Source organism: Agelaius phoeniceus, chromosome Z (assembly GCF_051311805.1).
Source record: "Agelaius phoeniceus isolate bAgePho1 chromosome Z, bAgePho1.hap1, whole genome shotgun sequence".
Classification (NCBI taxonomy): domain Eukaryota; kingdom Metazoa; phylum Chordata; class Aves; order Passeriformes; family Icteridae; genus Agelaius; species Agelaius phoeniceus.
In genome coordinates this window covers 45118815-45136618 of record NC_135303.1, presented here as the reverse complement: position 1 = coordinate 45136618, position 17804 = coordinate 45118815, and the positions used below count along the sequence as shown (strand labels likewise).

The 17804-nt window shown below is 39.2% G+C and overlaps 2 protein-coding genes across 10 annotated transcripts in view; one reads left to right on the top strand and one right to left on the bottom strand.

The window, feature by feature from the left end:
• Positions 1 to 1981, bottom strand: part of LOC143692237 (uncharacterized) — a 102141-nt gene extending 100160 nt beyond the window's left edge. For 2 of the 5 annotated variants that reach the window (XM_077172072.1, XM_077172070.1), the window contains exon 1: positions 591 to 1006. In XM_077172072.1, coding sequence (XP_077028187.1) covers positions 591 to 994 — 404 coding nt within the window. In that variant the 5' untranslated portion in view covers positions 995 to 1006. Of the gene's footprint in view, positions 1 to 150; positions 530 to 590 lie in introns of those variants that run through there. The other 3 variants (XR_013180139.1, XR_013180140.1, XM_077172071.1) reach the window with 3 other exon arrangements.
• A 1294-nt stretch (positions 1982 to 3275) lies between these two features.
• The window catches only part of LOC129133064 (leucine-rich repeat and immunoglobulin-like domain-containing nogo receptor-interacting protein 2), a 484996-nt gene continuing 470467 nt past the window's right edge, over positions 3276 to 17804 (top strand). For 4 of the 5 annotated variants that reach the window (XM_077172067.1, XM_077172061.1, XM_077172066.1 and 1 more), the window contains exon 1: positions 3276 to 3335. The gene's annotated coding sequence lies outside the window, so the exon portion shown is untranslated. The remainder of the gene's footprint in view (positions 3336 to 17804) is intronic. The other variant, XM_077172063.1, reaches the window with a different exon arrangement.

Sequence of the window (17804 nt, the reverse complement as noted above, 5' to 3'; positions counted from 1 at the left end):
CACAAACCCGCGCCCCCTCACCGCGCCGCCCTTGAAATGGCCGCCCAGGCGCGCGGGTCTCCCCTCCTCCGCGCCCCCCCCCCCCCTCCCGCTCCCGGGGGAGGCACATCGCCGAACCGCGGCACCCCGCGGAGCCAGGGTTGCCCCGACCTGCATGCCGCGGAGCCGGGGTTGCCCCGACCTGCATGCCGCGGAGCCGCCCTGCTCTTCCCGGAACACGGCGGGGAGGGAGCAAGGGTGGAAGAGGGGGGAATCAACCGCGCCGCCGCCCGCGTCGGGGAGGCGGGGGCACCGCTTCTTGCGGGGCTGTGGGGGCGCCGCACGCGCTCCCTCCTCACGGCGGGGAGGGTTAATAAAGGCCGGCGGCCGCCTGCCCGCGGCCGGAGGTGCCTCTCCGCGGCTCAGCAGTCACCGGGATAGGGGTGGCTCGCTCGCTCGCTCGCCACTCCGCGAACCGCTCTGCCTCCCCGAGGTGCCGCCGCTGCTTCGGCGGGACTCGCCGGCGTGTGAGCCGCCGCGCGGAAGGAGCCGCTCCGCCTCTGACAGAGACGCGCCCCCGCCTCCCCTCCCCACCGCCCGCCCGCCCTCACCTCGAGCTGGCGCTACCTCCCCGCTCTGCCGCCGGTGCCTCGCCCGTTCGCCACTGCGCCCCGCTGCTGTCCCCCTGGCGCCTGGCCCCGCCGAGGGGCAGGTGGCCAGCCCAGCCCTCTTCCCCATTGCCCTGCTGCGGCTGCTGCGTCTCTCGTCCCCCGCTGCAGGGAAGTCGCAGCGGCGATTGCCAAGCGGGCGGAGAGGACAGGAGAGGAGTGGAGCCGCCGGCGGCTCGGGCAGCGCGCTGCGTCTGGGTCTCCGGGAATGGACTGGGCTTCGTCCTGCGCCTCAGCCTGCCCGTGGAGAGGAGGGCGGTGATCGTCCGCCCAGCCCGCCAGGGAGGAGAGGCGCCCCGGTTAAATGCCACGGCTCCCCGTCCGCTCCCCGCCGCCGCCCCGCGCATCGCTCACCTCGGGAGGGGGCTGTGAAGGTGGCGGCAGAGGCAGCCTCGGCTGCGGCGCGCCCCACTGCCGCTCGCCGTGAGGGAGCGCCCCGGCAGCCGCCAGGTAAGCGACGGGAACACTCCCGGTGCCGTCGGGGGTGGCGGCCGCGGGGAGTCCGCCTGTGAGGGCAGAATAAGTTTCGCGGGGGGGCCTCTGGAAGCGAAGAGGATCCCCGCGTCGTGGGGGTCTGCGCCTCCCGATGCGGGGGCTGCGGACGGCGAGAGTCGGCGGGACGCGGTGCAGCAGAGCTCTCCACCGCCGCCCGCCCCGGCCGGCCTCGTCCCCGGCCCCCCGAGGGCTCTTGGACGAGCGGCGGACGGCGCTGCCCGCCGTGGTGAAGGAGGGTGTCGGGCTGCCCCAGTGGCGGGTTGGGGGGGCGGGACGCCATGCCCAGCATCACACCTTCCCTGGGGAAGAGCTTTCTCCGCCGGGCGGGGAACCGTGCGATGGGAGCAGGAGTTCTCCGGGGGCTCCGAGAGACGTTACAAATACACAATAGTCCTTTGTCACCAGCGAAGAGATGCTTCCACACCTGTGTCCGCTGCTGTGGTGGATGTGCTCGCTGGAGTAGTGCATCAGTAAAGTGGGTCTAGGGGGGTGATGGTGCTGCTGCACGGTGAAGGCACTGTTTTACCTTCTGCACAGCAAATCCAGAATAGCCCCCCCTTTTAGGGAGCAGCTCGAAGTACATGCAGGTGCTTCTGAACATACCTGGAAGAAAAATAACGGCAAGAAAACCATCCACTGATTCATCATTGTCCAGTCTCTTGAGTCTAAAATATAAGGTTTTGCAAGTCCTGTTCTATAGTTGCTGGAGTAAACAGCAGTGCTTTGAATGTTCTTAAGCATTTTCCCATCTAGCTTTCCTTGCCAAGCAAAGAACTGCAGTGTGTTTTTACTACATGCTGCTGTCTCAAAATACTGTTATTTCAAAAGATTTTCTCATTAAAAAAAAAAAACAAACAACCTCTCACATAAAAAAGAAAACGTCTAAGCACAGAACACTTAAAAAATAAATCAGATCTGAACTTGCATTGCTTGCCAAGTGCTGGGTGGTGGTGATGGGGGCAGAAAGAAGCACACAGCTTTTCTGTGCTTTTGTCATGAAAATGAGCCATGCAGTCTTTATTTCAGTCAAAACTACAGCTCTAGGGGAATGGAAGTGAAAATTAGTTTGCATAGTGTTCATGGAGGTAAGCCATAACCTGTAAAACCATGAACACAATAATTCTGAAGCCTTACCCTACTTTTTTTAGTGACACATCTGGAATCAACAGATCTACAATGTAATGTGTAAGATTTTACCTCAAACCAATGTATATGCCGTATAAATAATGATCTAGCATTTAATTTACCATTCAGAACTACAACAGCTGCCTCCACATGGCAGAAAAAAAAAAAAAAAAGAGGCGTTAGGAGGTAGAATAAAAGGATATGCTTTCCTGAGCTTCTACCTTCCAGTGAAAAACCTAAAATTAAAAGAGATGGTCTCTGTTCCTTCTGTATGCAATCAAGGCACCAGTAGTTCCATTAGAGGCTACACCCTTTCCAGGAAGTGTTTCATTGTAGAGTTGGAGCTGCTATGTGGTCTACCTTACTATATAATATGCCACACAGAAGAGTGCACTAATGTCAATATTTTCCTACTCCTACTATATATATATATACATGTAAATATCCCAGTCAAAATGGGATTTGGGATTTTTTCTTCAGATCAGCACTTAAAATGATTGACACCTCAGCTACTGTGCCACATCCTTATTTTTCTTGAAAAGTAGTGTTTTTGACAGTAGCTAATATATGTGAATCAGAACAGTGATACTATTCATTTTAAGTAAACAGAATATCCCTGAAAACTGCTTTTACTGCTCTGAATTCCCTCTTCAGAGAGTAGGAATAACACCTACATAGATTGAACAACACAAGGTGTGATCAGCTACATAGAAACAGCGTGGTTTGGTAACAGGTATCAGATCTTTTGTTACTGTTCTAGAATCCAGACATTCTGTGAAAGGGCTCTAGGAGGAAATGTTACCCTGCGTAGTTGCAGCAAGAGATGAAAAAATACAAAGTATTAGAGAAGCTCGTTAGTTTAAGGAGCTGTCCTCAACTACTGTGATTAATACTCTGTTGGCACGCTACTGTGAACTAATACCAGGATTTGGGTATCCTGTAGTTAAGAAAAAAGACCAAAGTAACTTGCCCTTTGTAGTTCTGAAGCCCTATCATTTTTCTCCACCACAGACAGTTAAGGAGGTCTGAAGATTGGAATATCAGTGGCCGTGTGCCGAGTTTAACAATGTAAGTGTATGTTAGTGCCTTTTTCATATCTTGTATTAAAGCCATTCAAATAACATAAACACAGGGTGGGTGTGGTTATTGGAGAGGGAGGGTATCGATAAGGATTCTAGGAGGACTCCTGTGGTGATTTTTCTAAGTCATGCTGATATGACTGTTGCTTGTTTTTAGAGGTTTTGGTTTTTTGTTTGTATACCTTTTGACTGTCTGAACCCTAGTGAATAAAGTGCAGGCAAAAAGATTAAGGAGTTCTAAAGGCTCTGTCTGTTGGTTTATTGGCTTGTCCTTTGTGAGAAGGTGGATTTCTTTATAGCTATTGCTGGTAATTAAAAATCCAGATGATGGACAAATGGAAGGATAAGTGGATCAGTTTCAGTAAATTTATATGATACTAGGTATGTATATTGGTCCTATTGCAAAGGAGCTTATTTGGCTACTAGTACTATGATACATTATGCGGAGTGCATTCTAATTCTCTGTGCTTTCTCTTCATTTTTTTGTACAGCTATTAAGGAAATTTAAGAAAATTCTATTTCTAAGTAGTCACTGATTGACATGCCTCTGCATAAGGCTGATTTGGCTAAGGTGTGTCTAATTATGAATCTTTATAAATTGTTGCTTATTTCTAATTAGTACAGTGACTAGTTTAACTGTTGATTTTCCAAAATGTTTTAATCTCATGTGGTTTTAGCCAGATACTCATTTTTTCACCTAATTTGAAAGCATAAAATCAAGACTTTTCTTCTTTTTTGGAGAGTGTGGCCTTTCTGTTACTTAGAAAAACATTAAAATAGATGAGATGACTCTGTAAAGAATGGGATTGAAATATTTGAAATTTATAGACACTGGTCTTCAAGATATGTAATATACCAATCAATGTTTTCTGTGATGAGATATCAATATTATTCCCATGAGATATGCTGAGTAGAATTCATATTTGAGCTGCTTCCCATATTATAAACCTTTTAATTCCTGGGGGACAATTTAATTTCTTAATGATGAAAATCTGTGGAGGAAGGAAGATAAACTGTCATCTGTATTGTATAATGACATTTTGGTGGCCCATTTTCTGTTGATAAAATGCAAATCTTGTGATTTTTTTTTTCTATCAGGAACTATTCTATGAAGCAGTAGTTCACAAGATTATTTATAAACATACTGATCAGAGCTGCTATTTGATTACAGCCTAATCTCTTATTGCTTTTGAAACTGGAAGTAGATATTTGTATCAGCAGACTGTAGGCAAGTCTTGTTCTATATTGATATACTGTTAATGTTTTCAGATTGACTATTATTGTAAAAGTCCTGTTAGGTCAGTGTGGATATTTAGTGAACACCTCTTCTGCATGGTGGAATTAGTCGACCATTTAACCCATCTTTCAGAACTATTCCTAATTACATGCAAATAGAAATAAGGGTGCATTGCAATTAATATTTTATGGAAAGTGGAAATATTTTAAACTGCTTCTTACTATTGATTTGCACTTCTGCTAACAGTTTTCTCATTCCCTTCATAGTATGCAAGCATTGTAAAGAAATGCCAAAATTCTACCAGAGTTGGTGTATTTTAAATGGCATAGTCAAAGTAGGTGATTCTTAAAAAAAATTCAGAAAAATAAATGTTTCTGAAGGGAATGGATATCTTGATTTTCATCTGATGGTCTATTTCATCTATTAAATTTCCTAAAAACAAAGAAAACTGAGAAAATTGGGTTTTAGTTGGGCAAATAAAGTGACATAATTTATTAGCTGTCAATCTCAAAACTAAAGTTGCAATGAAAGAAAAAGGAATGGAGTATTTGTCGACTTTTGTCATCATTGGAAATAAAACTAAAATGTATTTCAATGGAGTAAACAGAATTATTTTCAGCAGAAATATTTGTTTCTATAAAAATATTTCTTTATTGTGGGCTTTGTTTGATTAACTGCAAAATGCCTGTCCTTTGGTCAGATTAAGGAAAAATAATTATTCTAAAGTCCTATTTCTTTTTGCTTAGCTAGTATTTATACAACAGTACTATGATTAATATTTTATAATTTTGAATAAACATGCTTTATTTCTACTTTTTTTTAAAATAAAATTTGCATGGCTTCTTAAAGCCATTATTCTTCAGGTGGACACAGATTCTTTTCAATGGTAGAAAACTCCAAATATGTCCTGTAAAACTATAGGTAAGAAAAATTAACTCTTACTTTTTTGATATTAGAAGTTATAATTTAGAAAACTGCTTTTGTTCTGATATGCATGTTTAATGCCTAGGAGCAACCAGTGGTCACTAGTTAAATTTATAGGAATTTTATAGCACTCCATACCCCTCACCTCTCCCTGTCCCTCAGCTCCCTTTAAGCCGACCTGTCTTCAGTGTTGAATATTTATAAGAGCCATGGGGTGGCATTTACTGAGGCAGACCAAAGACCATCTTTGAGCTGTACAAATGCAGATCTCCATCTCTAAGGGAAGAGTGGAATTTCACTGGAGTCTGGTGTTTTTTCTGTAACTGAGTTTAATATATCACATCACATCACTAGAGAAACCAAATAGGCTGGTCTTAGAACACGACAGCTACTTAGATTGTCATCTCCTGTTCACTTTCCAACCTGAAGAACTTTCATCCTATTATTTCCTTCACTTTATCTTGTTTCTGAGAAAACACAAAGTTTTCTTCAAATGGTATTTATTTCTCAATTGCTGCAATTCATAAAATGCATTTCAACTTGTGTTTTGGTGAAGTATTTATGAAATAGTAGTAGATGCTGGTTGTGAAGAGTTTCATGAGAGAATTTCTTGAGGAAAAGCTCACTTTGGCATCTTCAGGATTCTGTTTCCTTTAACGAAGAAAGATTTGTGTTCCTCTGTGACAAGTCATCAAATAGATTCCCATTCACAGCACACATGAGCCTCAGCAATGATATTGTCCCATACACCTTTTGCAGACCAGCATGTACCAAAGTCAGTTGAAATCATCGAAACTCCACCACATCTGGAATGCATGAGTTCTGCAGGCAGGTAATGTGTGTGGGGAGGACACATACAAAGACTCAAATGTGTTTTATCATGTTTATAGAGACTGAGATAACCTCAAAGAGACAAAAAAACAGAAACAAACTTCTTGGGAAGAAGAAATTATGCTTCCCTTTAGGCCCTGGAGAATAAAAAGGAGGGACAGATTTCAAGATTGTGAGATTTTACAACTCTGCAGACCCTTAGTTGGGATAGATAACACCTGTCAGCCATAGTAAAGAGGAGATAGAGTTTGTGACTGTTTGTGACAAAATCTCATGTTTCTGAAGTGGAAAGGACTAGGAAAGACTGAAGCTGGAACAGTGGAGTGTGACTGGGAAAGAGAGAGCCAGACAAGCCCGTGGCCTCTCAGCATCAATTTGCCTAGCTGCTCTCAGAACTAACCAACTACACTTATGCTTAAACCCTGTGATTCAATTTTCCAGGCATAGCAGTAATTGTCCTGAAAGAAGAGACTGTGTTGCTATTCCTTTCATGGGTGTTAGAAAGTGTTGAGATTCAGAAAGCCACTCATCTTCAATGGCCCCATGTGAGTACAAGACTTGCTTTAGATATTCCTCTGAATGCCTCCAGTGCTGTATGTAACTATGAAAACCAGAACAATAATAAAGAAGAAAAGAGGAGACTTACCTTTCTATTAAATAGAAAGTATTACTTTGAGCATTAGTATCAGGAATAGATTTTTGATTTGAAAGCCAGGAAAAATGTAATGTCAATAATGTACGTCAGGAAGAACCATTATGGAAATGGGTTGTGTTTGTGGCAGTACATGAGGAGGTAGTCTGGAAGAATATGCAGAATTCTACATTGGCCAATGGCTTTATAGGCTTTATAGTACTCTTGATTTTTTTTTCTTTTGTTTTGTTTCTTTTTTGAACTACAGAGTGGGAGTAACCAAATCTATTGAGAAAATAGCTGTCTCATGCCAGCTTTTCACTGTTCCATTCCCAGTGTAAACTGGCGCACATTGCAATGAAAAAGAAGCACTTTGGGCTATAGGCAACATGTGAAAACAGAATATATTAATTTATTGTAGTGAAAGCCTTCAAAAAGTAAGAGGACCAGTTAAATTTGAGATAAAATTCCTTTGTGCTCACAACATAAACAGACTCTAGTGCAAACAAGAATTCATTCCAATTGGGAATGGATTCAGTTTGCTAGAATAGGTTATAAAGTAGATAAGTAGATTCACATAAGCTTAAACCCCAAGAAATTCTTGTTTCTGTTGTCTCCCTAGACAATGAAGAGGAAGTAATTATGTTAGAGTTATTGCAAAGGTAGTGTAAAGATGTATCAAGGTAAAAGGCAGTGGAACAATTGTAGAAATTAAACTGCAGTAAATAATAAGCTTGCAATAGCTTGCTTCCTAGATTTCTAAAGAAAATGCATAGCTGAGCACCTGAGTGACTTCTGAATCTATAATTTATTTTTAAATGCTATGTCTGATCTGGAGGATAGCCACTTATTAGGAAGAAAAATTAGGTCAGGAATTAATAAATAGTAGTCGAACCCCAAGGAAGTAATTCAGAAAAATAAATGAAGTCAACATCTCAAAACATCTAGATGAACATATCAGGAAGATATGATTGCTGCCCACTTTAAGGAGACAAATATACAAATGTGCTGTAATAACAGTCTTGTCCAGCTTCATTCTCACTGCCAGCATGGCTTAAAGTGAATGTACAGTTACATTCTTATTATAAAACACTTTTCTTGCTGATAACATTTCTTCAAAATGTTCATATACTGTTTTAAAAAGCTTGATTAAAGGAACAAAGTTGCATGGGTGCTCTTAATAAAAGAAAGAGATTGTAAATAATTTAGTTTTTTTATTCTTTGCAACCAATATTTCTCTGTTTTTCACAGACCGTATTCTGAAAATGGAAGTTGTGTTGAGCCATTAAGTCTTTCGTATTCTTTTAGGGATAAAGTTTTCAGAACAGGAGTCATTTGGGGCTTTGAAAAAACTAGTTCTTGTAAGAAACAGATATAATTTCTACTCTGGCATAGAAGTAATTAAGTAGTGGGCAGTGTTATGCACTGGGGACTGCAAAATAAGTCATCAAATTACTCCTGTTAAACAGTTATGGGGGAAAGACAAGTTAAAAAGTCTTATACATGAAAAAAAAATATTAAGAACCCTACAAAAATCTTCCTTAGATTTATTCAGTAATTATTTTGTACTTTTCCTTTGTGAACAGTTTTTGCAGTTTTGAAAACAGCCAAAGGTAAAAAAAGAAAAAAAATCACTGTGATGTATAAAAAATTAAAACCCTTCATGTACTTAAAGATTAACATGCTAAAGCTTTGAAATGGAAAAAGTAGAGGTATGATAAAGTTATATAATAATAAATATTCTAGTTTCTATGATTTTTTTTTCCCCATTAGACAAACAGAAAATCATGTGATGGGTAAAGAAATTTGAATTACTATCTATTTAAAAATTAATAGTCCATTAACCAAACAGTATTGAAGTAAGAATTTCAGGATTTTTTTTCCTAAAACCATAGAGGTATTATAGCCAGGCAAATTTTTTTAAACAGCACTAGAAGAACAAAGCATGAGTAAAAAAAAAATAATAAGAGTGCTCTGAATATCATAAAAAAATCTTTTGCATTAGGCCATGTTGCTCAATTGCTTCCCTGGCTTTGGCAATTTTATCTTTTCCTGTGGGGCTTTAGCTGTTGGCTGAAGCTATTTACATTGCTCAGAAGGAGGGGTACCAGAGAGTATGAATCGTCAATTTAATTGTTGCACCATTGGTTACTGCACCACTAACCAACCTGATTTACATGGCTGTTTGACCAGTACATGCTACTCTTCATAGCCTTGCTTAAAAACTGTTCACTTTGCAGTGTGGGTAGACAGTAGCCTTCAAATACTTACATCAACACCTTGGTACAATCATGTGGTGTGTTATAGCAATACACCGTCTTGATATTAGATTGTACAACAACCAAATCTGCGTTTTTACTTCTGCTTAATATTGCTTGATTTCACTTAAAATCTTTTTATAAGTGGTTTTTTTTGTGTTTTCTCTTTATTTGAATATACATCAGGTGAGAGTTGCAGAGAAGAGATTATGGTTATATTTAACAGCTAGGAGGTTCAAACAGTTCACTGCTCATTCAGTTAGGGTAACAGTACTGAATATTTGGTGCATCTAAAGATAATGGCTTTTTTTCACCGTTGCCTTTTATAAAGCAATGAAGCTATTGCTTGGTCTGCAGTTTAGAGACAGTTGTTTAGCTAGAAAATGGAGTTTTACTGGAAGTAAGGAAATGCTTCATATAGAAGAATCAATCTTCATCATTGTAGATGTTCAGTATGAGGAATGTATGTTACATCCATGGGTGCTGGAATTCACACTTAAATATGTAATCAAGGTCACTATGTAATCAAGTTTTATTTTATTCACATACTAGCACAGTATTATTGATAAATTGAAGGATACTAAATGAGTGTCTGTAATGTATTGAGAGCCTAAATTTCTGTTTTAATTACATCCATATGGTGCTTTTGTTGGTACTAGTAATATTTTATATGCTTTCTGGACACATGAAAAAAGCACTGTTCAAGGATGTAGAGAAGAGGACATACAGATAACTGGTGCAATTTTTAAACTCTCTACTTTTGATTGAAAGAGATATCATTATTGCTGTCTTCAAGTACTTTCACTCTGGACATCTCCTTAGATCAGCACAGAAGTAAAAAAGGAGAGCAATGAGATACTGAAAGCCGACATAGCTAGAAGTTCCTGAAACTTCTTCAAATGTGGTGTCAGACATGCAAAGTCAGTTTGGGCTATATAACAGATATGCTTTCTTCAGCAGCTGTCAAAATAGAACATGTTCTGCTGTAATATTTTATTTGAAAGCAATATGATCATATTTCTGATTTGAAATTGGGAATAACTTTGGAAATTAGGTAATGGCTTTGGGGCTATGACAAGTTACCAGTACCTTATGTTTCATATAGGCTATTCAGCTAACAAAACTTTATAATTTACTGTTTGTTCAGCATTTATGAAGCAAACAGAAAACTGCAGAAAGTAATCTTGTAATATATACATAGTAATGTGGTCCTTTCTGTTGATCTAAATTCAATCAATTGCATTTTAAACTAACCAGAAGGATTTACACTAGAAAAACTTACTGAATTTACAGTAAGCAGCATAACTTCAGGTTCTTTTGAAACTTCTGCTGTACCAGTCTATGTACACACATGCAGAAATGACCTGCTACTCTCATAATACAAACTTATGCCCATTTAAAAGTTTAGTATGTAGTTTAGTATACATTTTGATGGAAATTTGAAATCTGAATTCCAAAATAATATTTCAGTTACTTGTAGCTAGTAGATACCCTGTGAGGAAGCATGCTATTTTTTTTTTTAAGAACAGCTGGTAATAATGAAATATTCCACAAACTGTAAGAAAAAAAATCAGTATTTCTGCTTTTTTTCAGTATCTCCCATGCTTGGATTCTTACATTTTTATACAAGAAATCCAATATTTAAGAATATTTATGGACAGGGTTCAGTTAGAGTACAATAGGACCCTTTTCTGCTGCTGTCAGGAAAATAATTTAAACCTGTGTATGAACTATGTAGTTCTCTCTTTCTCCTACAATTTAATTCCAGTTAATAATTACCAGTACATCCTTCAAAGGGAACAACAGAGCTACTGCTCACTAATACTTATTCTGTGCTATTTGTAGAGCACTGGCAATATTAACTCCTTTTCTAACACTGCATTGTGAGGGGTGATGGTAGTTTCTTCCTTTGAATCTGCTACCAGTAGCATTTTTGCTTTGAAATGCAAATGCTGAGCTCTCTTGAAGTGGTAAGTGCATGACCTCTGATATAACTTGTTATTACCCCTGCAGCTTGTTTCAAAAATGTTTTGCCTGAGTAAAGAACCAAGAATACTCACTCTGCATCACATATTAATGCAAACATTTTTTATTTGTAGTGTCAATCACTAGATGGCACTGCTCTATGGTCTTTTTAAGATGTTACATTTTCCTTTTCTTAAAATAATAATTTTCTTCTCTGGTCTATGGCACAATAAATTGTTACTGATTTAGTGGTATTATTTATCTGAGATTTGTGGCAAATTGTAAAAAAATTGAATAAATATATTTTTGAGGAAGGTTAAATCCTTGAACATGATGTTTCAGCTAAGTGTTTGACATGAGAAGAAACATAATGTTTGCTAATCTCTGTTCCAGAACTAGTAAAAATAGAAAATATCACAAAAAAATCCCCAAGGAGAATGCTCTTCAATTTCTCTGTTTGTTGATATCTTCGCCAGTTGTAAATCAGCATGTTAAGTGTATCTTTTACTTCTTGGCAGGAAGGTGATTGTGTAATCCTGAACTTGCTAGCTGGCAATTCTAGCTTTTCTAAGCTTCAATTGCTCAGTTGTCAATGCAATCTTTAGCCAACTGCATAAGGAACTGCAAAAGGTAGAAGACAACATAATCCCTTCTGTCACTGGAGTGTTAGCACAGTGTATGGCTGATGCTATTGATTCAACACACTTCTGTGAATAGACTGCTCTACTCACAGGTCAAAAATGTACTTAGGACATCATCACTGCAAAAAACACTGTTACTAGACAGAAACTACAAAATTAAAGGGTCTCGCAGACATTAGCAGCAAAACTGTGTCAAGAAAAAGAAGCAGGAGCTGTTGTTTTTGTGTAGCGTCTTTTCAAAGTTTAGGGTAACATCACTGACTGTTAATGAAGTTACATATGAAGTGGTAACAAGTTTTGTATGACTGCTGCAGAGGGGAGTGTCTTAAAAGTCCTTAGGCATTTGTCTATTTTACTCCTGTATTTTGTTAGTTTTTTTATTAGGGCACTCTGGCACACTGTGGCTCCACATCTGTGTGGTTCCTTAATTATTTGAAGAACAGTATAAAAGAGTACATGTGTCTAATGGCTGCATATAAATGGAACTTCTTTTGATCTCCAGTAAAGCTGTCTCAGGAGTATTTTCAGTTCTGGCTGGAAGAACTGCAAGGCATTTTTTAACCAGAAAGTGACTGAGATTCTCTTAATATCAAGCTCACTTTGGGATTCTTTCAGGAGTAGGTGCCAATACTGTCACTAATGACAGCCAGTAAGCATTCTCTGTTGTATAAATTTTGAATGATTGAAGGTTCAGACACTAATTTTTGAGTTTGGCATTTGCAAAGAATTCTATCTTTTGGAATTAGGATGGTAGTTGGACCTGTGCAAGTGATTTTGGAGTTTATTTCCAGAGACAGGATTTACTAGTCTAGCTTTTGATGAAGATTAAATTTGCCCTCCCATGTGTTCATACTGTGTGACATAATGACTATGAGGCTTTAAATGAATGGCTATTTTCAGCTTGGAAATTTTATGTGCTTTCTATGTAGTGGCTATCCTTTCAAAAATGCATTCACAAAAAGAAAACAGTAATTAGGTTGAAACTTTCAGAAAATATTTTTCAAAGACAAAACTATAGATACTTTGACAGAAAATGTTGAAGTTCTTACATTAATTGCTTTTCAAAAATTGGCTTTTTTAAATAACAAAAATGAAATTAAATTATTTTTCTTAAATTACTTCCAAAAATGAAGATATAAATTTCATTTTGCATTTACTTAATCTGGTTACTCTCATGAAATTTTAAATAATTTTAAATAATCTACACTTTTGGCTTTGGTGATGGTCATTTGCCTTAGAGAGAGCTAGATGAGAATAAATTTTGCAGAAGTTATAAATTAATAATTCTGGAATTTCACTAAGGATTTCCAAAAAATCAATAAAATTTGGTTTATTTTATAATCCATCATTTCTGATGTGAAGATTCTGGGGGCTTGAGTTTGGTGTGTGCATGGTAATACTCTGCTCAAGAGGGTGTCAGTTTACATATGATTTTAGTTAGTATTTTTTGAGAAAAGTAGAATGCAGGAAGAGGCAGTAGTGGTGCTACCTTTGAATTGGAAGAATCTAGGCTGAAGAATTAATTGCCCTAGATGATGAGACTGTTGTTGATATCTCCATGCTGAAACCAAATGTTTTATATAGGCATATCAGTACAAGAGTACTTACTGGCTTTTATCACCTGTAGGTTTCTGTAACAATATGCTTGTGTCTGATTTCCAAATTTGCTCTATCATTTTAAAGAATGACATTTGTGGACTTTGGCAGTGTTGCAGTGGGGAAACCATCTCTTCACCAGGACCTGAGTAAGCAGTCCTGTTTATCAGTACTTTTCACCAGTGCTTGGAATCTGAACTTCATTCTGTATTAATTTCAGAGTACAGTTCACTGAATTGGTGATATATCTTAAGAGATAGTGATTTATCTTAAGATGTATATAATTGGTGAATATCTTAAAAGAGACTGGATGAAGTACGACTGAATTATAGAAGAAAAATCATATAGACTGCACTGTAACAACAGAAATGTCTTAAAATTAGTCACTTTCTTATATAGCTAGGAAAATGATTTTAGTAACCCAGGATAGTATTGCTGTGCCTAAGGCTGTTCTGTCTTATATGACTTGAGTTAAACTAAAATCTTCTTCCCCTACTCCCCTCACTGCCTTGCTTTCAGTTAAAGCTATAAAAAAACAGTCACACATTTTATACTCTGGCAGGAGAATGAGGTAGCTGCATTTTTGCCTTTGTTTCCTTGTAGAAAACTTAATGATAAGGATCCTATTTTAGTAAAAGTTGGGGGAAAAGACCCTCCACTATAAAAGCATAGAAAACTTTTTTTTTTCCCCTTGGGAAATGACCTCTTGGTTGTTCTTTGAGGAAGTAGTAATCCAGGAGATATCCTTTGAGATTATTCAATAGTGGTTTATCTACTGTGTCTTGGAAGACTGTGGAAGCTTCAGATATTTCTTCATTTTTATTTCAAAGTTACTGAAAATTGGCTACTTTGTTTTATAGCAGCTATTAGGATTTAAAACTGAAAAAGAAAAAGGGTCTACTTCACTTCTGAACATATGCACAGTTATTGTCGTGGTTTGAGAGGAAGTAAGTTTTCAGGGATGCTGTGGTCAAGCCAATGGGTGTTCATATTTGAATATTGGCACCTGGTGTGGCCACTGAGGGTATGGATACGCCTTTGAGAACACGGGGGTTAAAAGCAGAGAACAGCCAGGGGGAAGCTCTCTTGGTTTCTGGCGGGGGAGGGAAGGCCATGCAGCCGGGTGAGGTAGGCCTGGCCCCAAGGATGGAAGGGTGGAAGAGCACCAGGAGGCATCGGGTGGAGCCCCCCTCGGAGAGAGAGAGAGAGCCAGCCATGTGCCACCTTGAAATTTGATAGCACAGCCAGCGAGAAGGGGTGGGGGTGCGGCAGCGAGAAGGCACCTGGCAAGGGAGCCATGGGGCAGAGCCTGAGATTTTAACCCTTTTTTTGAATAATGGGAACCTTACAAATACTGATCCTCCTGGATCTGAATGAGAAGAGAGATATAGATGAAATGGAGGAAGAAATGAGCAAGTGTGTTGAAAGTTCGTGCAAGTGAAAGATGTCAGAAGAGTGGAGAAGAATCTCAGGTGGCAGGAGATGATGGAGTGGCCTTGGCTGGATTTATCTTGTATAGCCATGGATAGAACCATGGGGGAGGCAATGGCTCAGAGCCAAGAGGGTTCAGTGTTGGTACCCCTCGGCCCCAGGGGGTGAAATTTGGGGGGCACAGGTGTCCCAAAAGTGAGAGACTGTGCTCTTTTTGGAACTGGACAAAGCACCCTTAAAAGGAAAAACCCTAGAAGCAGATCTGGTCCATGTGCAGTGGTGAGAGCACTGGGCATGGAAGGAAGATGTCACGATGGCAAATGATCTCCGGGTGGTGCCATGAGTGACATGGAAACACACGAGGTTTCAACTGCATTTCCAGGGAAAGCCTACAGCACAAGAAGGACTCCTCCCCTCTTGATGAACTGAGAATTGATTATCTGAAGGGTGGTGATGGACCGAGAGCTGGTGATCCGAGGGATGGATGTACTGGAAATGTGGTGGGGGGGAGGAGGAAATGTTTTTGGAAGGTTTTCATTTTTCCTGTGTGTTTCTTTTCACATATGGTTGTAGTTTAATTAATAAAGTTTTCTTTTCTTTATTTCTAAGTGGGTGCCTGCTTTGCTTATTCCTGGTCACATCTCACAGCAGACACCAGGGAGGGTGTATTTTCATGGGGGCACTGGCATTGTGCCAGCGTCAAACCATGACAGTTATGAAGCTACTACTTTGTATGAAATTATGAGACAATAATTTGGGGCTATTTTATTTGTGAGGGTGTAGAGACTGCATTTAAAAAGCACCTTCTTTACAAGTGTTGTGAGCAGAAACGGAGCATCAAAAAAGATTTGTCACAGAGACCCTGCCATTTAATCCTGAGGTTCAGAAAGGATCACTTTCCTTTCTTAACACCTTGTCAGAGAGACATCTAAGTGCATCTGGAGCCAAGTAAGACTTGGTCAATGGTTTAAGTCTAAAGGATTCTATAGGTGCAATTGACCCTTTATATGACTTTGTCCTTTGTATGATTAAGGATGGCAACTCAGATGTATTTATAAGGATAAAATAAAAAATTTATTTAAATAGACTATGATCATGTTAATGATTAGGCTAAAAGAATTCAGAAGTTTTAACTACAGAATATAGTTAGTTATAACTATTATAGTGAAATATTTTTGAAACTATATTGAAGCAATTCTATAAAAACTAGCAAAATAATTAAGTACAGATTGATATTATTCACCCATATCAATGACTATGGGGAAATCTTTTTCACTCAGCCTTTAGGTGTGTCCTGTTCACACACCTTCAGGTGTGTCCTAACTCAAGGAAGAAACCTCCACACACACTCCAAAAAGAGGATGTATATTAGCAGACCCTTCGATTAAAAAGTGGGATGTGGCTTGTCCAGTATAAAGTGGTTGACTATCAGTCATACTTCCAGGCCAGCTGTGTTAGCTCAGAAGCTTTATGTAAGTCATTACTGCTATCACTTGTTTGCTCTCTTACCAAAATTGTGCCATTGACTGGTGCCAGTTTCCTTCAAGAAAGACATTGTTCTTCCCATCTTCAGAAAATTTGGCTTTGAGATTGAAGAGTCACTCTGGTCTCAGCGTTCTTCAATGCCAAAAGCCAGTGCAACTCTCCTTCCTCTGTCCACCAAGGATAATTTTTGTAAAATAGGGTAAAGCATGAACTGCTTTGCCTCTAACCCTTACTGAGGCTGGGCATTCTGCTACACTGCATCTCATGCCTGCAGTCAATCTAAAAATATTTGCAGTTTTTTATGTACAGAAAATACAGCTAGATAACCTAACAAATGCACTTATCAAATCGTTTAAGTTATCATGGACAGTTACTGCTTTATAGAATGTAACATATTAAGGAGCTGTAGAAAACACTGAAGATTTGTTATAAATGCTAAATATAAATGCTTCTAATGGTGAACTGTATGAAGTGGTAAATAGCTTTGTGCACTACAAGAGCACTTGAGGAAGTTTTAGAGATATCTGACAAGCTTTTCAGTAGGTTGTACTTAGTACATTGCACAATAACCTAGAATTTCAAACGTTATTAATTTTTGCTTACAATATCACATGAGTTGATCCATCTAATGAAGTTGTGTTTTGTATAAGTCTTAGGGGCTTAACTGAATTGTCCTCAAACACGTAGTCTAAATTTTACTTAATAAACATATTGGTTTTGTGTTGTACAACATGGTGGCTTTTTTGTCATAGCAATATTTAGTGAACTTATCTGTACAGATAGTTTGTCAATCTGGATCTTTGACAGTAAAATCAGTAGAATCAGCTAACAGTAAATTTGAGAGGAGGAGTATTTTCTGTACCCATTTATGAAAAGGCATACACTACAGAGTGCATGCCTAGCTTTTGTTCCTTTGTCAGAGTATTTTTTAAACAGTAAGAGGTAACAGTACAGCTCTTTCCCATGACCCAACATGCTGGTTTCAAAGAAACCAGATAAAAATCTGACCAAAGACTTCTTTCCATAGCTATTTTAGGAAAAGGATATTCTTCCAAGGGAGCAGCCAGACTCCACCTGGTTATCTGTATGTGGGTCTTTGAATTAATATGTGTAAAACAGCTGTGGAATAGTGGGTATGTAAACATAACACTTTCAGGTTGTATTACAAAGAAACAAGTACAGAGGCCACTAAGTAGGGTGGTATTTTCTTTCTCCTTTAGATTAAAGTAAGACACCATTATCATAATTATACATTAATTATCTGTCACTTCTTTAAGCATTACTTGAATATGGTACAACAGAAGTTTAGAGGTTTTAACAAGCACATGTATACATATTCATAGAGAACATTCTCTTATTTTTGTTAAGAAATTTAACATTTCATGGAAAAAATTGATTTTTATTTTAGGAACATGAAGAATCTTTTACTGCTGTCATAACAAGTTCTTTGTAACTTCTG